Source organism: Triturus cristatus, chromosome 3_2 (assembly GCF_964204655.1).
Source record: "Triturus cristatus chromosome 3_2, aTriCri1.1, whole genome shotgun sequence".
Lineage (NCBI taxonomy): Eukaryota > Metazoa > Chordata > Amphibia > Caudata > Salamandridae > Triturus > Triturus cristatus.
In genome coordinates, this window is record NC_140584.1 from 1,166,342,860 (window position 1) to 1,166,367,424 (window position 24,565).

Consider the following 24,565-nt stretch of genomic DNA (forward strand, 5'->3'; position numbering starts at 1 on the left):
CATGAGCACCAGTTACAATACACAAGGACACATTTACTTTTCTCATTGCTGATCACATTGAATTTCTTTGCCAGCCCTCATGACCCATCCCACAGTCTACTGATAATACAATGCTTGCACAATACTTGCCACGTTGCTGGAATGGAGGTTCAAGGCCCCACAGTTACCCATGATATTGTTAGCCAGATAAGTAGCACTTATGTTTTGGGGCAAGTTCTAAGATGGCGGCTACCTTCAGGGACAGATATGGCATGTATTACACTATCAGTCTGTCTTCAGTGTACTGCTTTCATTATTTGTATGCATAGATATCTGGTTCACAAATCAGCTCAAACCACTGCACAGTAAGCCTCGTAAAAGCTGGGATTTGTTTGGCTACTTACCATTAAACTTTTACCAAACATATGTCTTTACCAAGCATGTTTTTACAACCCAAATTTCGTTGTAAGGGCATGCGTGGTAAAGGCATATGCGTGGTAAAGGTTTTTGTTGTGGAGGCTTGCATGCTAAAGATGAGGGAATAATAACAGCATGCGTTGTAATGGCATGAATTATACCATCATACAACCAAGTAAAACATGTGAAATATAAACAAGAACTAAATCACTGGCTTAATTTACTCTAACATTATACATCCATTGTTCATAAATTGGATCAGTGTTTTGCCAGTAAAGTTAAGGACATGAATACAGGGCCCGATAGGGACCCGTTTCAATGTTCATTTTAAACTTCTACCTGGACTGGGACCCAGAGAGACCTGGCTCACTGAAAGCCCTGGTATACCCGCACCTCCATTGGATGGAGAGGCATTGTATCGAAGACTCGACAAGGACTTGGGTTTGATGTTGTTTGACAAGAGGGTCATTGACTGAGTAGTAACACATTGTCACTCTTTCCTCCTCCAGCATGACATGTGCCTGAACAGCTCCAGCCCCCACAAAGGGGTCTTCCCACCCACCAATGAAACACTCTCAGTGGATATCTATAAAGGGGTAGGTACTTCCTTGGCTAGAGACATGGAAAAGCAAATAAAACCATCGAACGCTAAACTCAGGTACAGCAAAATGCATTCTGTGCTGTACGGTCATCTCTTCTCTCTGTCCAAACCTCTATGGTCATCTCTCCTGTCTGCCACCTCTCTATGGCCCTCTCTGCAGTTTTGACACCTCTCTGTGGTCATCTCTGCGGTCTAGACACCTTTCTGTGAACACTTCAGTATGAATACTTCTCTCTGGTCACCTTCACTACCAAAATACCACTCTCTGGTCAAGTCTTCTATCCAGACCCCTCTTGATGGTCATCTCTTTTGTCTGTCCACCCCTCTATGGTCATCTCTTCTGTCTGTCCACCTCTCTATTTTCATCTCTCCTGTCTGTCCTCCTCTATGGTCATCTCTTCAGTCTGGACGTCTCTCTGTGGTCTAGACACCTCTCTGTGGATGGTTCCGTCTCAATACTTGTCTCTGGTCACCTTCACTACTGAGACACCTCTCTAGTCACGTCTTCTATCCAGACACCTCTCTATGGTCTTCTCTTGTGTCTGTCTACCTCTCTATGTTCATCTCTCCTGTCTTTCCTTCTCTCTATGGTCATCTCTCCTGTCTGTCCACCTCTATGTTCACCTGCATGCCTCTCGGTGGTCATCTCTGCCATCTAGACACCTGTCAGTGGATAGTTCCGTCTGAATACTTATCTCTGGTTACCTCTACTAACAAGACACCGCTCTCTGGTCACATCTTCTATCCAGACACCTTTCTATGGTCTTCTCTTCTGTCTGTCCACCCCTCTATGGTCATCTCTGTGGACTAGATACTTCTCTCTGAACATTTGTCCCTGGTCCCCTCCACTGCTGAGACACCTTTTACTGGTCACTTCTTCTATCCAGGCATCTTTCTATGTTCTTCTCTTCTGTCTGGACAACTCTCTCTGGTCACCCTTCTGTGTGGACACCTGTCTGTGGTCACCTCTTCTGTCTACCTGTCTCTGCATCATCATCTCTAAATGGTCGCCTCTCCTGTCTGAGCACATCTGTGTTTTTTACCTCCTCTATCTGGAAACTTCTCTATGACCACCTATCTCTGGCCTCCTTTTCTCTCTGGTTACCTCTGACTGGTCCCTCCCTCCATCTGGTCCTCTATGTCTAGTTGCGCCGCCTGCTAATATCACCTTCTCTGCATCCACCTCTTTGTTCTTCTGGTGTCTTCTGGTCTCTACTCATATCCAGTGGTAACCCTTTCCTCTGCCCATCACTTAATCTCTGTGAGTCTCTCAGTTAGTCTCAGCTTCTCTTTACTGGCCACCTGTTCTCTCTCCTTATCTCCCCTTCTCATTGTTAGCCCCCTCCTCTTCCTGCTGATTACCACTAATCTCTCTCTGATCGTCATAGCTTCTCTCTACTAGTCGCCTTTTCTCATTGCTGATCACATCGGCTCTCTGTGGTCACCTCTTCGCTCTGTGGCCCTGTTCACCTTTACACCTAGACTTCCCATTGTTAATCATTTCTTCCCTCTCTTGGCATTATTACTACTCCCTCCTGGTCACCTCTTCCCCTTTGGGCCTGCTTTTCTCATTATTGGTCACGTCCTCTCTCTGGTGTCACCTCTACTCTCTTTGTGTCACCTCTATTCGCTGCTTGTCACATCGGCTATCTGCTGGTCACCTCCTTAGTGACATCGGCTCCCTGTTAGTCATCTCGGGTCTCTGCTGGTCACCTCATGTCTCTTCTGGTCACCTCATGCCTCTGCTGGTCACCTCCTGTCTCTGTTGCTCACCTCATCTCTCTCATGCCTCTGCTGGTCACCTCCTGTCTCTGCTGCTCACCTCATCTCTATGCTGGTCACCTCCTGTCTCTGCTGGTCACCTCATTTCTCTGTTGATCACATCCTGCCTCTGCTGGTCACCTCCTGTCTCTGATGGTCACCTCACCTCTTTGCTGGTCACCTCATGTCTCTGTTGGTCACCTCACCTCTCTGCTGGCCACCTCATCTCTCTGACGGTCTCTTTACCTCTGTGCTAGTCTCCCTCTGTCTCTGATGATCCCCTCATCTCTCTGCTGGTCACCTCATCTCTCTATAAGTCACCTCCTGTCTCTGCTGGTCACCTCCTGCCTCTGCTGGTCACCTCATCTCTTTGCTGGTCACCTCGTTTCTCTGCAGGTCACCTTATCTCTCTGTTGGTCACCTCCTGCCTCTGTTGGTTACCTCCTGTCTCTTCTGGTCACCTCCTGCCTCTGCTGGTCACCTCATCTCTTTGCTGGTCACCTCGTTTCTCTGCTGGTCACGTTATCTCTCTGTTGGTCACCTCCTGTCTCTGTTGGTTACCTCCTGTCTCTTCTGGTCACCTCCTGCCTCTGCTGGTCACCTCATCTCTTTGCTGGTCACCTCGTTTCTCTGCAGGTCACCTTATCTCTCTGTTGGTCACCTCCTGCCTCTGTTGGTTACCTCCTGTCTCTTCTGGTCACCTCCTGCCTCTGCTGGTCACCTCATCTCTTTGCTGGTCACCTCGTTTCTCTGCAGGTCACCTTATCTCTCTGTTGGTCACCTCCTGCCTCTGTTGGTTACCTCCTGTCTCTTCTGGTCACCTCCTGCCTCTGCTGGTCACCTCATCTCTTTGCTGGTCACCTCGTTTCTCTGCAGGTCACCTTATCTCTCTGTTGGTCACCTCCTGCCTCTGCTGGTCACCTTCTGCCTCTGCTGGTCACCTCATCTCTTTGCTGGTCACCTTGTGTCTCTGCTGGTCACCTCCTGACTCTGTTGGTCACCTACTCCCTCTACTGGTCATCTCCTGTCTCTGCTGGACATCTCCTGTCTCTGCTGGTCATCTCAGCTCTGTGCTGGTCACCTCCTGTCTCTTCTGGTCACCTCTAGTCATTGCATGCCTCTTCTCTCGCTACAAAGGTGTGAGTCACTCCGGTAACGTCACTGTTTCCTCCCCATGTGCAGGGTGTTATTCTGGGGTGTGTCTTCGGCCCAGCTGCCCTCTACATCTGGGCAGTTGGAATCCTAGCTGCAGGTCAAAGTTCAACAATGACTGGCACCTACGCGGGTCAGTTTGTCATGGAGGTGAGAGAATTCCAGAGATGTGTTGCTAAAATGCATTTTATAAGTTATTTATATTTGCGTAGCTATTTTTGCAACGGGGATTCCTGTGATTCCTGTCATCTAGGCACTACACTAGCGCTACACCTAGGAATGTCGGTAAACCCTCCTGTTTTGTTCATTGACGCTGTAACAAGAGATGGGGCAGCACTCTCTCAGCAAGGTGCCTACGGCTAAATCGACCTGAATGTTTGCAAAGCCATAACATATATTAATCTCCTTATCATGACGGCACAATTTACTTCATCCCAGAATGCATTGAGCTTTAAATTACAAAGTACAACCATTTTACATTTGTGAACCTGTGTCCAATCGGTGCAAGACGAGCAGACACACCATTGGTGAAGTGCACAATCAATCAGGGAATTGTGAAGTGCAGCTACTCATCCGCAAGAGTCTCAAGTCTCTAAGGGGAGGAGGCGTGGATCCATTGAGTGCTGGGGTCTAGGGGGAAGGGACGTGGCTCTACTGAGTGCCAGGGTCTAGGGGGAGGGGACGTGGCTCCACTGAGTGCTGGGGTCTAGGGGAGTGGACGTGGCTCCATTGAGTGCTGGGGTCTAGGGGAAGGAGGCGTGGCTCCACTGAGTGCCAGGGTCTAGGGGGAGGGGACGTGGCTCCACTGAGTGCTGGGGTCTAGGGGAGTGGACGTGGCTCCATTGAGTGCTGGGGTCTAGGGGAAGGAGGCGTGGCTCCATTGAGTGCTGGAGTCTAGGGGGAGGGGACGTGGCTCCACTGAGTGCTGGGGTCTAGGGGGAGGGGACGTGGCTCCACTGAGTGCTGGGGTCTAGGGGGAGGGGACGTGGCTCCATTGAGTGCTGGGGTCTAGGGGGAGGGGACGTGGCTCCATTGAGTGCCGGGGTCTAGGGGGAGGGGACGTGGCTCCATTGAGTGCCGGGGTCTAGGGGAGGGGACGTGGCTCCATTGAGTGCCGGGGTCTAGGGGAGGGGACGTGGCTCCATTGAGTCATCCAAAGAGCCAGGTCTTGAGGTCCTTCTTGAACGGGAGCAGTGCGAGGCCTGGCCAGTGGGGAGGGGGAGCTTGTTCCAGGTCTTGACTGTAAGGTAGGGAAAGAACTTTCCTCCCGTTCTGGTCTTGTAGATGCGTGGGACTCATGGTGCTATTAACAATAATAATAAAAATAATAAACACAATAAACAGCTGCCTGCCCCACCTTAAGGGTGTGAAGCATTTTATGGTTTTAACTTCTTGACAGGCAGTTAAAACGTAAAAAACAGTTTGAAGTCACTGTTTGGCCTCATGTACACACACATGCTGCTTCATCGCTTCCTCCCTTCCAGTGAAACGCATTACATGTAACACTATGGGGGCTGACGGCCCACATGCAACTGCTAGTCCTTTGGGCACAGTCAGGCAACCCAGGGAAAAGCTCCATTGCCTCAGTGCTGCTAAAACTGTGGTCCCTGGTGGGTCTCCTTGACACTAGTTCCCTCACGGACCAGTGCTTAATTTGAGCCGGTGGTTTCCGATGCTCAGTACCGCACTTAATTGTTAACACCAGCACTTGTGCCAGCCTACCACATGATGTCGCTGTTTGTGTAATTTGGAAATGAGCACAACAACAGCTACTTATTAGTCAATATACATTAGAAAGAACCAATACATGCTTCCCAAGACAATCTTCTAGCTTTAGGGCCTGCAATAGTCACACCTGTAGGAGTGTGATGGTTAATAATTGATGTATTACTGGCAGTGGCTGCACTTGCGGTGGCAATGGCACTGGCACTCATTTTTTAGGTCTAGCCTGACCCAGCGCATGCGCTGGTCTGGCGAGACTTATTGAGAGGGCTCCAAAAAGTGCTACCAGGCCAGCCCAGAGCTACAGTGCATGTGCGCGGGCGCGCGGGCCGCGCTTTACCGCGATTACTTTCACTTTTGCTGCCGCTTTGATGTGTGATCGTGATCGCGATTAGTTTCGTGGCCGCACGGCCGCTTTGCATAGCCAATAGGTCTCGCTTTTGGGACCTTATAAGTATTTAGTTATGCAACTGTTGCATGGCTAAACACTTATAAGGTCCCAAAAGCAAGACCTATTGGCTATGCCAATGCTTGTTTTTATTTTAAGCGTAGCCGGTCCACCTCCCACCGCGGAAGGATTTTACTGAGGGAGGAAAGTGGAAGGAGGGGGGTTCACTGAAATACAAATATGCATCAAACTGTGGCCCCTGGCTTGCAATCCTCCTGGCTCCCCATCGCTTCCCTCCAGTTCTCAGCTGGCCCACGCTCCCCGTGTCTTCAATTCGTCGTGCCCCTGGCTCCACTGTTGTGACCCGGCTCCTGCTGGAAGCCGTCCTGATCTGCTTGGAAACAAAAGCGTCATTCAGGCTCAGACGCGCCTTGCACTCCCGGGCCTGGTTCTGTCAGCTCTGACAATGGGTGATACCTGGTGACACGAGTTCAAAAATAGGGATAATGTGTGGAAATTCGGTGTGGTGACGCCGATTCCTGCCCATCTGTCCGACCTCAAGCGAGGAAATGAATAGTGAGGTAATTTTTCCTTGTGTAAAATCGCGAGGTGCAGCGTCAAGGTGTAGCAGTCACTGCTAAGGCACGGGTTCAGGTGCAAACGGTGGTTGCGCCCTTTCTTGGTATTTATTTTTTGAGCAGGTTCCAATGAGGGCTTTATTGACTACTTACAGAGAAGTATGGGCGGCTGCAGCGTTAGACAATGCTGTCATCTGCTGGACACAAACGATAATACACAGTATCAAAAGTTACTGTAATAGCCCTATGCTCAATTGCAACAAAGTTGCAAGAGGCATCAGAAGATGGGGCTGCAGAGTAAACGATGAAACATTTTTGGCGAATTTCCAACCAGTGCTTTTCATGGAAATATAGAAGCGCAGGTACTCTCTACTTATGATACCTGTTTGATCCTGAGAAGTGGCGAGAATCTTCAAACCAGAGGTCGTAAACGCTATAAAGATATCCATTCACAATCTGCAATTAGATGTATTGCAGACATGCTGAGAAGTGCAGGTACTCTGCCTCCATTTCAAGTTAAAGAAGTGCAAGTGATCAGTACCGGACAGCACCTGCCCATTTAAAGCACTAGTTCCAACTTAACTTGTGTGCAATGCCAGACTCACACACGTTGTTGTATTTCTTTGGGTAGCGATTACGGGCGATTCTGGGTTTGGGAAGTCGGAATAAAAAGTTATCCGTACTATTGGAGTTTGCGCACTAGATTATCGCACGTTTGATCTGGTGGCAAATCTGGAATGTTGGTTATATCAAAACAATACTTTATAAAATATGAATGTAAAATGTATTTCCATTCTTAACGACAGCTTGATTGAATTCTTAATTGGTTCCGTTTTTATAAAAGCTTTCTGCAATAAATCCTTTAACAAAGTACAAAAATTAATGCATTTAAACCATCAAACGCAAAAACACCCACGACCCCCAATAAAGACCAGGAAGCATCATCATGGGTCTCACCATGTTCTCTGCTCCCAAAGGCGCCTTCCTCTTGTGAACGTGTGAGCGTGTGATGTCTGAGCCTGGCGCTCACTAGCAACCTCACTTTTACTCAGTTGAAACTTCACAATAATCCGCGGATCAGTTTGACCCTTCCTGAGGATGGATGGTCCTCTGTGCACTGCCACGTCACGTCCTCTTGTCACACACCAGACACTGACGGAGCAGCTGACCATGAGCCCTTATGCAAGCGAGAACATGGGCCTAGCTGCTCTGTGCTCTGGTAGGATACCATAGCCATGACTGGGGTGAGGCAAGCCCCCCAAACACCTGCTTTCAGTGCTAGTGCGCCTGCTGCACTAGTGTTAGCGGTGCCTCCGACAACAGAAGCAGGCACAGAGGCTTGTCTCTGCGCATCATCAGCGAGGTACAGTTTATGATCAGATGCCCCTCGAGCACAGAAAAAGCCATATCTAAAGGTTAAACCCTCCTAAGTTTACAAAACATGTTGACCTGTAAAGTGAGGTTCACTCAGCCTTGCATTTACTCAACTGCAACAACGAGGTATCTATGAATGTAAGATAACCCTCACAGGCGACATCCAAAGAGGCAGAAAGGCATCAGGGGCTGGCGCTGTTCTGGAGGGCACAGCTAGTCAGCGTGGCCTGTGGTTGATTGAACCACGAACCTGATGCGCCCTCTCATGTTTCTAAACACCTACAACTTACCCAAACATCTCCAGTCACCAAGACTGGGTCTTGGCCACGGCCACACCCATGTCAGACACACCATCTTCAGTCACTTTGACTAATGCATAATAAACAAGTTTGCTCTCCGACCACTTAATCTTCAGTCAATTCAGGTCTAGAACCTGCCCAGACCATCCCTGAGGCTAGAATATTTCAAGGATGTCTTCAGTTATCAAAACTGAACAGACAATTAATTTATCTCACTCAGACTAGAACCTACCTTGACTCATTTCTGCAAAAACAACAAGATGGTGAAAGGAATGCTTGAGTGAATCTCAGCCACTGGAAATTTCTCTGGGCCGCATTCCAGACCATCATTTTATGCCCACTGTGCCATTTTTTTAAAAAGATGCACCTTATGCAAATCAATATTGGTCCTGCTTCAATGGGAACAATCCAACCTGAACTGCCAGGTGAGTTGCCATCCAGACGGGAACAAAGCCAACCCTAGACCGATCTCAGAGCAGTCAATCTTCAGACACTGAGGGTCTCGTTTATGAGGGATTGGCGTAGGGCAGCGCCGCAAGTCTTCTTGCTGTACTGCGCTATGCCAGTCTGCAAGGGCAGGAATGCATCGTATTTATGAAATACAGTGCATTCCTGTCCCTTCCTTCTGTGATGGTGCACAATTTGCCACCTACCGCCAACATAGGCACCCTTGCATCATGGTGCAAGGGTGCCTCCATTGCAGGCAGGGTTGTTTTGTGGAGGAAGGTGCATCTTCCTGCGCAAAAACAATCCCGAGAGGTGGCTTCAAATTTCTTTGAGTGCTGCACAGTGACTTCATGTTGCATCCTGCTCACAGGGACGCAAGAGACCGATAATAAGTATTAGATCTCTGTGATGTGGAATCAATAACGTGTTGATCACCTCACAGTACTCACTGACAGGTCACTAGGGTGTCGCTGGCAGGCGCTGATGCTGGAACAGTTTTGAGAGTGGGGGTGCAAGCCAAGGACATCAACTCATGAAAGTTTGATGACCTGATTATGAGTAGATCAATGTTTTCCAGCCACAGTGTGAACCCCTGCTTGCACCGGGGGCAGAATTACCAGTTTGATTGTAAATAACGCAACTATTGATTATCGGATGCATTAAATACCTCAACCTTGGATACATTTTGACAGGTCAAACCTGCCAAAATTTAACAGGGAAAAAGCATACAGTATTTAGCATATCATGAAGATTTGAGTGCATTAATTACCTAAATCTGCATTGTATTGCACAGAGAATTGTAAGAGATGCTATTTATCACACCAGATAAATAATGTACCCCGTGGTATGAGTATTTATCAGGTGCGGTAAGTAGCACTGATCCTTGTAATTAGGCCCACAGGCTTTGGAAACTCCATATGCTACTTTAAGAGCAGATATATTTAGAACCGGGGCTCAGTAGTGTGAGGTCCAGCACTGCATGTTAGGGCACGCGTTAACAAATATGTGTCTAAGATATGGTGTTTACGTTAATGTCCTGAAATGTGCACTTGGATCTGTATTCGAGCTTGTTTGGAAATGGCGCACGTTTCTCAGCACAAATGTCATCAGGTAAAACTTAAAAGAATTTGTGTGGGAACTACTAAAATAATCTGAAGAGCTGAAAACATGTGTTATCGTCATGTTATTCCTACTTTCCATGTGTAGGGCCCTGAATGGGTAGATAATACCACACATGGTAAATACAGAACTACAACCGTCTTTACTGGGTGCGGAATGACCTCCTCATACACCATGGGTCTCTTAATGACCCCTCTGTGTTTCAATGTTTCTGATATATTTTGAATTTTTAAAAAGTTTAGTTAGTAAGCATAGAAGTTGTTTTTACTTGCATGTGCGTTATGACACATTGACGTGTTGCAGCCTTCTCCTTTCACACTCTCCGGTACCCCAGCAAGAGTGTCACAGAGTGAAGCTACAGGCTGCCTTCACCGTATACTCATAGAAAGCAAAAGTTATTAGCAGCTGATATCTGATGGTCTATGTTTGAAAAAACATAAGATGATGCAAGACAAACATGTAACTTTCTCTGTTGTTTCTGATTATCTGGGGGTGCAGCACCTACAGCACCCCAATTACTACCTCCACTGCTTGCAGGGATCACTGTGTTGCTGGTTTCTTTCTCTGCTTTATAACGTGCGGCTCCTTTTCTGTCTCCCCCCCACCCCCATCCCCCCCAGGGTTTTCTGAAGCTCAAGTGGTCTCGGTTCTACCGCGTCCTCTTCACCCGCTCCTGTGCCATTCTGCCCACCATCCTGGTGGCTGCTTTTCAGGATATGAACCACCTGACAGAGCTGAACGACCTTATGAACGTGCTGCAGAGCATACTGGTGAGTCTCCTGCCTTAGATCCTATCTGTGCGTGCACCTCAGTTTTATCTCCAACCATAACAGCACCTCTACTCCATTACCAATGAGTGCTGGCCCTTTCCCTTTATTGCGGACAATAGTATTTCCAAGTGCTTAATTTGAGCCGGTGTTTTCCTGTGCTCGGCACTGGCAATTATTTGTCAACACCAGTGATTGTGACAGTCTGCCATAAGGTGGCGCTGTCTGGCTAATTTAGAGATGACTGCAAGAACCATGCGTTATTAATTTAATATACATTAAAAATTACTGTTACCTGCCGCCCAAGCCTTTCTTATAGCTGTGGAGGCCTGAAATAGTCCGCACTTGTAGGAGTGTGATGGTCAGTAGTTGTGTTGTTACTATCATTGGAAGCTTGGCTGGGGCAATGTGTGGTGCAAGCTGCAGTGGTTTCCTGATGAGAGCCCTGGCACTTACATATTTTTTTACAAATGAAGCACAGGTGTTTCCTCTGTTCCATTGGTTATGCATGCTGGCGTCTCTCGTTTATTGCTTATTAATGCTGGCACCTCCTCTTTACTGCTGTCAATATCACCCCATCCTGTCCGCTGTATGTGCGTGCTGGTGCCTCCCCTTTATAACCACCTGTCCATTGCCAGTAATGCTGACTTCTCCTTGTTGGTGTCAATGTTGCCATGTCTGGTCCTCCGAGTGCATGCTGGTACCTCTCGTTTATTGCTTATTAATGCTGGCACCTCCCCTTTACTGCTGTCAATATTACCCCGTCCTGTCTGCTGTATGTGTGTGCTGGCTCATCCCCTGTATATCCACCTGTCCATTGCCAGTAATACTGGTGATTTCTTGTTGCTGTCAGTGTTGCCATGTCTGGTCCTCCGAGTGCATGCTGGCACCTCTCGTTTATTGCTTATTAATGCTGGCACCTCCCCTTTACTGCTGTCAATATCACCCCGTCCTGTCTACTGTATGTGCATGCTGGCACCTCCCCTTTATAACCACCTGTCTATTGCCTGTAATGCTGGTGACTTCTTGTTGCTGTCAGTGCTACCATGTCAGGTCCTTTGAGTGTATGCTGGGGCTCCCGCTTCATTGCCTGTAAGTTCTGGCAGCTCCTACGTATCACTAGTGACCACTGGTCCCTACTCCTATTATCTCCCAGGGCTGGGGCGTGACATCCTTCCTGTGCGCATGGTGACACTTCCCCTGCATTACTTAACAATCATTTGGACAAGGTGCCCAGGCCTGGTGGACTCACGCCAGTTCCCTTCTTCTGAAGAAGGCTCCACCACTGTTTGACCCTCTGAGCACAAGTCGTCATCCAGGACCTCCGGGTCGCACTCTGGGAGGCACGTACCAGCTGTGATAAGATGATTCGACTCTCAGCTGGAGAGGGTGTTTTTTAGCACAACACCAATGTCTGTATCTTCACACAACACAACACCTGTGTCTCTATGTTGTCACAACACCGATGTCTGTATCTTCTCACAACACAACACCTGTGTCTCTATGTTCTCACAACATCGATGTCTGTATGTTCTCACAACACAACACCAATGTCTGTATCTTCTCACAACACAACACCTGTGTCTCTATGTTGTCACAACACCGATGTCTGTATCTTCTCACAACACAACACCTGTGTCTCTATGTTCTCACAACATCGATGTCTGTATGTTCTCACAACACAACACCTATGTCTGTATCTTCTCACAAAACCTATGTCTGTATGTTCTTACAACACCGATGTCTGTATGTTCTCACAATTCAGCACCTATATGTGTATCTTCTCGCAACACCGATGTCTGTATGTTCTGGCAGAAGGGATGTTTAAGGGTGTGACCTGCCTTATGGGTGTCCCTTCCTATCAGCTAGAGGTGCCTTCTTGCAAATTCGTCAAAAAAAGTCTGCATTTAAAACGTTGCTTGTCTAATAAGCAACAAGTCATACACATCAATCATCATTTTGTTTGTTGAGGACATCCATACATAGGTGTTGTGTTGTGTGAACATACAGACATGGGTGTTGTGCTGTTATAAACATGCAGACATCAGTGTTGTGTTGTGTTGTGAGAACATATAAACATAGGTGTTGTGAGAACTGAGAAACATATGTGGTGTGTAGTGGGAACATACAAACAGCTGTGTTGTATTATGTGAACATACAAGCATAGGTGTTGTGAAAACCCACAGACCTCAGTGTTGTGTTATGAGAACATATGGACATAGGTTTTGTGTTGTGTGAACATACAGACATCCCTTCTGCCAGAACAAAGCCGCCCTCCTTACTTCAAGAGATCGCCCTTCAAGGCAGGCTCAGAAGCCCACCTCTGCGGCACGCTCCATAGCCTAGACTGGAAATAACCCTAAACACATGTCTTGTAGAAAGTCCCTCAAAATGTAGGCAAAGTGGGTAAACGCTGTGAGTCGCAGTTTTGAGTCCTAACGTGTCAGGTTTCGCTTTTCATAGTTATATATTAGATTAGATTACTGCCGTTGGGTTGGACGAATGTAATATTTCTCACTACAGGCTTGCCTGGTTAAAGGACTAAACAAAGAGCACATTTACTGTTATTGGGGTTTGAAGTCGTGGCCGTATAATGCCCATACCAATGATTGTTCTTGTGGTGTACAATGATTGGCCGATGTTGACCTTTGCTCCTTTCTCCCCCCAGCTGCCCTTCGCTCTCTTCCCGATTCTGACTTTCACCAGCATGCGGCCCCTGATGCACGACTTCACCAATGGAACGTAAGTAGAGGGAAAAGAGGGCTGCAGGGGAAAGGGGCGTGGCTTCACACCCGTCCTACGGCAACCCTGCCAACTACCACGCATCACGGGTTAAAGTGACGCATTTTAGTGCTGGTGTCTGCATCACAGGAGTAAAATGCTATGTTACGCTTTGCGAAGCTAGCTTCTGTTATGTCTGAGGAGGCGCTACAGCGTATTAAGTTCTAGTGGTGGTTCTGAGTAGCCACCCGGTGTGAGCTGGGCCAGGTCAAGGAGAGGTGGGTTGCTATAGAGACCACCTCAGCCTGGGCCTGGCCAAGTTATTTACTCTAATGAAACTCCCACACAGTAACCATTGGCAGGGGCGTAACATAAGGACCCTCAGCCCCCGCGGTGCAGGGGCGGGCGATCTCCAAAGGACCCCCTCAGCAAAAGTGGTAGGTGGTGGGCCGGGGAGGGGGGGCCTGCTCCGTGTACTTTGCACGGGGGGTTCCTTAAGTTTTCTTACACCAATGACCATTGGCTGCTGTCTCCGGGCCCAGCCCGCCCTCCTCTCTGCATGTTGAAGAGCTCAAGTGAAGATAGCAGCACTCAGGGAGACTGCACAAACTCAACAGTGACATATTATTTAAGTTGGCCCTAGTCACTCCAACACTGGGGGTTAATTACATTTTGCACCCCTATCCCAGGCATATATATATTTTTTTAAAGCGCATGCATGTATGAGTGATGCATTTGCATTAGACCATGTCAGATTAATAAATGATCTTTTAACATTCCTATTGTTACTTAGCCGAGCTCCTTCTCAAGTGTGGTGGAGAAGGGATCTGCAGGTTTAAGCTGCCTGAGAATTCGCCTTCGGATGAAAGTAGGGGCTTTGCATTCCGCTTGGAAGTTCGGTCTATTAATAGCACCTTTCACTCCCCTCTGTGGATAATATTATAGGGTATGGGTTTAGGTCTGAACTGAATGACTCATTCTATGTTCTGTATTAACAAACTCATTAGCCTTATGTAAATAAGGAGTTATGCACTCCTTTTGCTCTAGGCCTTGAAGCCTGTGCAGGAGGGCTCCTCGGCACCCCATGCACTGTGCCATGTCTGCCCCTGGGTGGCGCACGTGCGCTCAAGAACATTCACTCTCTAAGAAGTCACATGTCGAGTGTTTATGTCTCCCCTCTAGAACCTCAGACACTCCTATCACCCCTGAAACATACTTCTATGAATCCCATTTCCGGCTCCCTTTATCATTAAGTCACTACCCTGCTTTATTACTAATCGATCAGTTTCAGCAGCCCATAGTTAGAGATCTCATTTCAGGGGTTGCAGAAGCTTCAGGGCCCTTTTTTAGGGCATCAGATTGCTCAAAGGGGGTCATTTCTGATACTTATATATTTACATGGACTTCACTTCTTGGTTTTACATGCGAGAAGGTTCCCCGTAGGGTGTCAAGCATTTGATAGTACAATGTCACTCATGCTTACGCCTAAATGATGGAAATGTCACACGTGAGCAGTCTGAAAAGTGACAGCTAGGAGCTGTACCAGGCACATGCGCCGGCGCCCTCAGGACAGGCGTGGATCGTCCATTGGGGCGTTGGGGCGTAGCCCCCCCCCGCCCCCCGCACCCGCCCGCGCCCGCAGCTCCCTCGGTGTCTCTGAACTTAGTTTACTTAAGTTCAGAGACGCCGAGGGTGGGGAGAACTAACTGACAATGCATGTCAGTCAGCATGACATCGGACCGTGGGCGGTCCGGCGTCATGTTGACTGACATGCATTGTCACAAGCCAGGGAAAGGCAGCACAAGTGCGCATAAGTGGGCATGGAGATTAATTTTTAGTCCGTGCCCAGTCATGCATACTTGTGTTTTTACTGCCTTGCGCATGCCCATTAGGAGCCCCTCGGTCTCCTAATGGGTAGGCGGCGGGCGTAGCGTAAGCTGTGCCCTCAGCCAATCCTGGCGCTGCTGGCAGCGCCAGGATTGGCTGAGAGGGGTTGGCAGGCCCCTCCAGTACCGTTAGTGAAGGCGCCCAGGGGATCAGAGGTCTGAGAGGTGGCGTGGACCCGTGGACCGGCTGTGAGGTAAGTTTTTTAAAAAATATTTCATTCCCCCCCTGTGCGCGACCCCCCAACCCCCCGCGAGCCGCGACTGCAAAGCATGCGTAGTTAGCCAAGTGTATAGGGGAGCGCTGTAGTCTTTTTTGAAGGGGTTGTGATGTGGTCGGTCAGAGGGAGGGAGTGCCAGAATCATTCTTCTGGCAATTACGGAGAAGAATAGAGTCATGGAACCCCATAGATGATGCCACTGCGGCGACCGCTGTTTATCCGATGCGATGAATTACACAACTGTAAACTTCCCTGTGAACATGGTAAACATCATGCCGATTTGGGTGTTTATGTCATTAAAATCTGCATGTTCCTGATTGACATGGCTTTTTTGTCTTGGAAATGTCGATATGTTTGACCTGCTGAAATGTAGTGAGTGGGTGGGTGTATGTGGGGGGAGGGGATAGCTCATAATTTAGACTTGTGTGCCATCCGGGGTTTGCACCAAGTGCCAGAATGAAAGCCTGATTCCATCGCTGGGGGTTGTACTTCTATTTGATTAAATGAAATGCAGAGATCGGGATTAAAATCAAACTATTTCGCCCTGTGTTAGTGCATCAACCATGCGACCCCTGTACGTGGTACCAGCCTGAAGGAGGGTACGCTGACGCTCGGCAGTATATACTACACTTAAGGCTGGAACAAAAAAATAGGCCAGGGCATCAAAATAAAAGTGGCCCCCATTAGCGCACCAGATAGCAAAGAAAGGGCCCACATTTACAAATCACGTCAGATTAGAACTTGTAAGATGCGCGGTATGGATATGTTGGCTGGTGTATTGAGCATGGCATGGGTACACTCTAGCCATATCTCATAGCCTCTGGATATTGTGCACATGCAGCGCTCTAAAACACAGCAGCTTCCAGGCACACTGGACTCGGCCGTATCATGCGGATCATGTGCAGTCATGCGAGCAGCCTCCTGGCAAAGCGAGCAACTTCTTTGCACAGGTAGCAGCCATGCGATAAACCCAGAAATACTCAATCACACTCCACAGAATTCCACCATGTTGTGCAAGGTCTGGGCATACTGATCATCACTCTATTCCTATCTGAGAGGTTGATTCCCCGGACCATTCATCGCCCATCTCCTCTTAAATGATAAATAATTAAATCGCATTGCTTTATAAACCTTCCTGCTCCCTAAAATTTGCTTAAAAATGCACCATTTGTCCACTCTTTTTTCAAAATTTTCTCGGGAGAGAACCCTCCTGACTCCCCATAGGTTGTTCAGGCTCAATCTAGCTGCAATAATTTTACGCCACCACCACTTTCAAATGTCACCAGCCGCCACTGCCTCAGGAGGGTGGTGCAGGGCGGACACGCGCTTCAGTCACGTCACTTCCGTGTGGGGACAGGTCCCGCGAGGGAGCCTGGGATAATCTGTATGGAAAGACCTGCTGCTCTGAACCATCAGTTCTGTGAAACAGAAAATGAAGATATCCCAGACATAAAATCATACCAGTGGCGAGTCTGCAATGCAGCGCCACACGGTACGAATAAGAGAAACCGAATAAAAGAACCCCGACCCCACTGTTATATATTATTAGGATAACAAGGGGAGGAAACTAATATTTAGGGGTGTTAAAAGATTGTCATTTGTTCTTCAGAACTCATAGGGCCTTGTTACGAGTCAGGCGGTGGAGAGTCCCCTCCGCCTGGTGTCTTTCCGCCCGGGTATCCCAGCAGAAACTGTGGCCAGTAAATCCGCTCCAGGCTCTGCTACTGTCCGACCTCTTTTGACAACCAGGGAGGGTCATACGGGCAAGGTGGCACATGGGAGCGTTGAACACCTTGGAATAGGGAAAACTGTGCAGAATGATGCATGGTAATTCAATGTTTGTAAAGTTATTCCCCATTCTGAAGGGTCAAACTTGTAACAGGTGGAATTCTAAGTAGAGATACCGGTCGCTGATATCAATTCCAGCTACCAGGAATCTCTGTATGGAATTCCCAACTTTTTGTAATCAGGGCGTAGACTCTTCAGTATGTTTTGCCATTTTTATTCTTCATAGATAAAAAAAAAATATTCATAACATTTAGCAATCACATTTGCTGATCAAACAGGCAACGCCCCTACACATAAATGTTTTCTGCTTTACCTGTAGTTATGTGTGAAAAGGTATACTTCCAAATATTGTTTTTATAATATCTATAAAGATATCTATAAATATTGTTTTTTGTCTACAGGAACAGCAACTTTATGTGCATTCATACATTTTTACCTGCTGTTTTTCATTGAGAGAGAAAAAACCTCTTAGTATCTCTTGTCCAGTTTCCATTATACACAATTATCACATCATGGTCAATTTCCATTAAAAAAAGCTAACCTGTCATGCAATATCCCCACCTCTGTCTGTGCCGCTCTCCCTTTTTCTGCACTACCCAGTGTAAAACCCCTACCATAGGTGTCACTTTGTTGCTTTGCTGTCAGTGTAAATATATTGGTATTCAAAGTCTTCCTCTGTACTCACATCACTGACACAAAAAACCCAAAATAAATTCAAGCATGGGTACATCATACACTACAGTCACACTCCCTCCCCAGCAGCACAATGCATGAAAACGTTAAGAAACATGACAAACCACTTGCAAAAAATTCTGATATAAATATAGCCGTGCCATCTACAGTATAAAGTGAGAAGAGAACATTACCAACATTACTGACATCATCAAACACAATAGGGGCCGTATTTAGAGTTTGGGAGACGGCATAATCTTACTAAAAGCGGCAGAAATCCTGTCCACCATGTTACAGGTGATCTAGGCTCTAATGTACTTGTAATACCGCGGATCGACATCCTCCACATTTGTGACGGAGTATCCCATCCACCAAACTGTAAATACCGCCCTTGGCCCAGTAACATCATCAATCGTTAGCTGCTGACCCACCTGGTGCCTGAAACAGGTATTCTGACATGAGAGCTCCGTACACCCTATAGAACAACATAGGGAACAGGTAAAATGCCACCCCAGCGTGAAATGTATCACTCTAATTAGGGCATTTTCAATCCCCTGATAGGAAAAGGATCTCCCCTGTAGCATAAAGGAAAACATCTATGCTTATAGTACCGAAAAATCCTAAATAAACTTGACAACATTTTCGAACAATTGCTTTACTTATGACAATATTGAAGGTCTCTTTTATTACATTTGTACAAAGAAACCTATTTTGCATTATCTTTTGCTCAGAAAAATCCCTTCTGTCGAAAGAGAAAATTCCAAATGAAATCACATTTTTCCAGCAGGAACAAAATGATGACAATTGTCCCTTCATTCTGTATGAAGGAGTTGTTGCTGTTGCAAGTACTGTGCTGAAGTGTTCAGCAGGGAGGGAGAACACAGTGGTTGATGCTGTTGTTGTCTTCTGATTGTGTGGACATTTCTGTGATGATGATGCGAGTGGTTATTTTTTAGAGGTCTTCGGGGTGGTTAGAAATTTGTGTGGTGGTAATAGTTATCACGTAGGTGAATAAGGTAAAGTTTTCAACGTGGTTGTACGACATTTGTATGATGGTGATAGTGGCGGTGGAAGGGGTAGCTATTATTAAAAGGTTCTCGGAGGGACATGTTTACAAAGTTAATGTTAACCGTGGAAGTCATGGGTATTTTTTTAAAGGCCGTCATGTTGGCTGAACATTTGTCGGGTGGTGATCATGGTGGTGGTAGCCATTGCTGTGCAGTCTTCATGTGCTTGGACATTCATACAAATGAGCTAATGACCATAGGGGCAGTCATTATTATCTAAAGGTCTTCCGGGTGTTAGGACATCTGTAGCATGATTACACTGACTATGGAGGTGGCGGTTATTTAGATGTCCTCAAGAAGGTTTGGTGCTCGTACAATGGTGATAATGACCATGAAAGTGGTGGTTATTATTTATAGCTTTTCAGTGTGGTTGGACATTTGTATGATGGTGATGACTATGAGGACAGTCATTATTGTCTAAAGGTCTTCAGGGTGTTTGAACATTTGTTTGGTGGTGATTGTGAACACGATGCTGGTGGTTATAAGGCGGACGTCAGGGTTGTTACACAGTCATATGGTGGCAATAGTGACCATAGAGTTGGTTGTTAGTTTTATCATTTTAAAAGTGGTTGGACATTTGTAGATGGTGATGTTAACCATTGAAGCATTGGTTTATATTAAAGGCCATTAGGATGTTTGTACATTTGTACGGTTTTGACTGTGACCACAGAAGTAGTGGTTATTATTTAAAGTTCTTCAGCATGGCTGGGAATTTGTATGGTGGTGATAATGACCGCGATGCTGGTGTTTAATTAGAGTCTTCATCGTGGTTGGACAGTCGTATGGTGGTGATCGTGACCACGATGTTGGTATTTAATAAGAGGTCTTCATGGTGGTTGGACAGTCGTATGGTTGTGATCGTGACCACGATGTTGGGTTTTAATTAGAGGTCTTCATGGTTGTTGGACAGTCTTATGGTGGTGATCGTGACCACGATGCTGGTGTTTAATTAACGGGCCCGATTCACAGAACTAACTTAAGACAAAATCCTAAACTTACTACCATTTTGCTATTCACAGAAGGCACTTACTCATTTTGGTATTCACGGAAGGCACTTACTCATTTCGGTATTCACAGAAGTTAGTAGTCCTAACTTTAGGACTCCTAAATGCCTTCTGTGAATACCGAAAGTCTTAAAGTTAGGATTTTTCTCAGTTTAGGAGTAGTAAAGTTAGGAGTCCTAACGTTACTACTCCTAAACCAAGAAAAATTCTAACTTTAAGACTTTCTGTATTCACAGAAGGCATTTAGGAGTCCTAAAGTTAGGAGTCGTAACTTTACTACTCCTAAACTGAGAAAAATCCTAACTTTAAGACTCTCTGTATTCACAGAAGGCATTTAGGAGTCCTAAAATTAGGAGTCCTAACTTTACTACTCGTAAACTGAAAAAAATCCTAACTTTAAGACTTTCGGTATTCACAGAAGGCATTTAGGAGTCCTAAAGTTAGGACTCCTAACTTCTGTGAATACCAAAATGAGTAAGTGCCTTCTGTGAATACCAAAATGGTAGTAGGTTTAGGATTTTGTCTTAAGTTAGTTCTGTGAATCGGGCCCAGAGTCTTCATGGTGGTTGGACATCCGTATGGTGGTGATCATGACCACGATGCTGGTGTTTAATTCGAGATCTTCATGGTGGTTGGACAGTCGTAGGGTGGTGATCGGGACCGCCATGATGGTGTTTAATTAGAGGTCTTCATGGTGGTTGGACAGTCATATGGTGGTGATAGTGACCACGATGCTAGTGTTTAATTAGAGTCTTCATGGTGGGTGGACAGTCGTATGGCAGTGATAGTGACCATGTTTCTTTTCCCTCCTGCCTTCTTCTCCACAGTCTTGGGAAAGTGGTAGCCAGCCTCATCATTTCTCTGATCCTTGCCATCAATCTGTACTTTGTGGTGGTCTACATCCAGCAGCTGGGAAGCATCGCCTTCTACATCCCTGCAGGATTCATCCTCTTCTTCTACCTGATTTTCAACATCTACCTGGTATGAGATGTTAATTTGTGGGGTGTGTTGGACTTGACTAGTACCTAGTTACTCTAATTCTGTCCGGCAGTGAAAAATGTGCAAACGTGATTGTCTCGCCTTTGTAATTTGCATGTCCGTTGTTGGTATGGCAATGTTATGGGTGTATGTCAGTGTCTAGTATGGGTGTCTTAGTTGTAGCTTTAGATTCATGTGGGTAATTTTCCAGCCAATCTCATTTATGTAAGTTATTTGACTATCAATTACTCTCTATATCTATTTTATTTGTATATCATTCTCTTTGCCAAAATTAAAGGAAGGCAACTCAATGCCTAATAAAATATACCAACAACATGCACATAGGGAGGTTTATGTCAACAATAAAAGAAAGAAAAACATGGTGAATAAAAAGATTATGCTTGGCTAGATGTAGATGTGCGTTGCACCACTCCATCAGCAATCAGACAGTCAAGAGTCACCAGACGCCTGCTGGGGGTGGGCAAGGGAGCACAGGCGGTAGCTTGTTAGGCACCCGGTAATCAGGCTGAGCACAGATACACTGCTTCAGGCACTACTAGTTCGAGGAGTCCTTTTGGCTTTTAAATATTTAATTCAAGGTGCTTGTGGGAAACATAAAATCTGTGGCCTTACTGTGGTCTGTGGACCGAGATCCAAGATGCGGAACAGACAAGAGTATCTCCCGGTGTAACTATCAGCAGTGCCTGCAACCAGTCGGTCGACTGCTGTGTTTACCTTCCCCCAGTCCAACCTTAAATAGGACTGAAAACTCACAAGAGTGATATCTTTTTTTATCACTGGGGATCGGGTAAGATGTCACAGAGATCTAAACTCAAACACTGGGTTAAAGTTTTCCTTCCTGGCATACTGCCAGCATGATAGGCATTGTGGTGCCCCTACATAGGGTAGTCCTCTTTATAACATTATGAGATTTGTGGGCCTAAAGATGACCCTGGCATGTGTTGGGCAGCGTGGCATGCTGTGTGCATTGTAACTCTTTCTGGCATAAAGTGCCCCCTTAGTGTGCTGTGGAGATGTTTGGCACCATCGCAGCCTTGGCATAAGGCGATCCTCACTAACTCACTGTTGGCATCCTTGCTAGGAGTTGGGCATTTCTAGGTACAGTAGTGACTGTTTTCTGGCATGATGTTACCCAAGCTATGGTGCCCACCTATGGTTGATCAGTGAAATCCTGCATAAAAGGGGCGTCCTTTTCATTCAATGGCCACCACTTACATATGATGCGCCTCCCTGGCATGTGGCTGTGATACATGGGCATGTGAGGCAGCTTTAAGCTATGATGGGGTCAACTCTAAGTACTTTATAAAAATGGCAAGTTGATATTTGGAACTAAAATGATAGCTTTACTTAAAATGTAATGCTGGTGTTTTAGGACAGATGGATTGTTTTGGAAGGGCCGGGGGGTTGAATTTATTTACTCAACATGAACATCCGGTATGGAGAACTAGTTATATGTACTTTCTGAAAACGTCATGTTGATATTTCAGGTCACAGTTATTTCCATAACATACTTAAAGGTGATATTTGAGTGTTATTTAATGTTGAGTGGGGGCCCTTGTTGCCAATGGTATTTTCTTGGTGCGGGAAGGCTCTTCCCGCAACAGTCTGTGGAGGCATGCATCATCTGGAATGAAAACACTTTTTATGACACAATCATTCTTACTATTTTCTGGGGCAGAAACTATAAGATTAGTGCAACCAAACAGAAAGGTCTGTTATCTGAACCTATGTGACCTCTATACATTTTCATGTTCCCAAACTGCCCTGTGCAAGTCCTGCCCCGGTCGATCCTCAGGCATAATATAGGATTGAGATATCTACTTGGAATGGCCCGGATGGAAACATAAATGCCCTGGCCAATGAGGTTTTCAGGCATATTAGATGCCTGTAATCACCAGGAATGGGTAAGATGGTGAAGGTAGAAGCGAAAAAAGAAGACACTGACAAAGTACTGAGAAACGTGCGGCTTTTTAACCATTTGTTTTGTGAAATTGGATTGAAAAATGCACAATGTGGCCACCATTTGTACAAGCTATTCTTGGTGCACGAACGCTATCCTACAGCCCAGGGGAGGATCAGACTACTTTGGTTGATCGATTGATTGATTGGTAGTGCACACAAATACTCCAAGGGGTGCCCTGGTGCTGGGGGCGCGGGGGGTGGCAGCAGGAAACAGAGATGATAGAGAATTCATTGAAAAGCCAGGTCTTGAGTTTCTTCCTGAAAAGGCTGAGAGCTGTCATACACTTCAAGGAGAGAGTGCGTTTGTTCCAGAGTTTGGAAGCCAAAAAAGTAGAAGACAGGGCCACCAAGACTGGCTTTTTTAATGACTGGGGCTGTTACAAGAAGAGAAGAGGGGGCCCACAGTGTCCAGGAAGGGCGATGCAGTTTACATTTCTTTTGGACCTGGGTTATAATTGCCTTAATGAGCGTGTTGCAATTGGCTTGATGAACAAAGCTTTTTAACGGTCAACCAATGAAGGCTGTTGAGATGAAGAGAGATGGACACTAGAGGAGAGAACCTAGCCTACCTGCAGAGTTCTGGACAATCTGTAACCTATGCACCAGGTAGTCCGGAAGGCCAGAACAAATAGAATTACCATAATCCAAGCAAGATGCATTGTTTTGTGTACTGACGCTGGGAGCACATTAATGGTTTTTCCCAGTACCCAAAGAAGTTTAACCCACATGACTGCTGTATCTGCAAAACCACATTCAAAATCAAAGAGAAGGTTCAGGCTCCTAACCTGGGTTAGAGGGGCAGGACGAGAACTAAACTCGACAGGCCACCAAGCTGTAGTCCAAGCATTTGCCTAATTGCCAAAAAGTAGGCTATCTGATTTGTCACTATTAAACTTAAAGCAGTTTTTCATCCGCTGCGCAATTGCACTCGGGAAAAGGCAGCGATAAGAGTAAGATCAGGTTTATCAGAAATTTTACAATTTTTTGGGTGCCATCGGAGTAAGAAACCAGGTTGAAAGATGGTACTATGGCAGCCAGTGTGAAAACATAGCTGTTGAAAAGAGTGGTGCTCAGGGGCGAGTCCTGAGGAACACTACATGTGACTTTTGATGCCTTGGATTTAAACAGGGGCCTGTGCACAGTCTGAGATCCGTCTGAAGGAATAGGCGCAGCCAGCAGGGGAAACATTGTTTACAACTCTGGCATTACATTGCGCTACCATTACAACACAGTCGTTACAACAACCACGTTGTTAGTATGTGATGTAATGACATCGCAAGTCATTACAACGACTTGTACTAGGGGCTGTTAGATTTGGGTGTCTCTAGTTGGCAGAGGTAGGTACCTTTGACCAAATAGGGACCCTTGCGTCTAGTCAGTGTAAGGGGCTACACTCCTAAAATAACCCCTGCTCACCCCCTTGGTAGCAAGACACGAGCAGGCAGGCTTATCTCAGAGGCAGTGAGTAAAGCATTTGTGAACACATACAGTAATACAGTGACAACACTACAGATAGACAGGACACAGGTTGTATTATAAAAAGTATGTATTTTTATATAGACTTAACACAAGACCAAACAACAAAAATCTACAATACTGTACTCAAAAATAGACTTTAGAATGGTAGGAAATAGCTCAGTTCTC

The 24,565-nt window shown here is 46.3% G+C and overlaps 1 protein-coding gene across 2 annotated transcripts in view; it reads left to right on the plus strand.

Annotated features, from left to right (window-relative positions):
• The window catches only part of SLC11A1 (solute carrier family 11 member 1), a 206,210-nt gene that overhangs the window by 169,168 nt on the left and 12,477 nt on the right, over window positions 1-24,565 (plus strand). For both annotated transcript variants that reach the window (XM_085650027.1, XM_085650028.1), the window contains exons 10-14: window positions 906-992; window positions 3,941-4,060; window positions 10,458-10,607; window positions 13,273-13,346; window positions 20,788-20,941. In XM_085650027.1, the coding sequence (XP_085506153.1) occupies window positions 906-992; window positions 3,941-4,060; window positions 10,458-10,607; window positions 13,273-13,346; window positions 20,788-20,941 (585 nt within the window). The remainder of the gene's footprint in view (window positions 1-905; window positions 993-3,940; window positions 4,061-10,457; window positions 10,608-13,272; window positions 13,347-20,787; window positions 20,942-24,565) is intronic.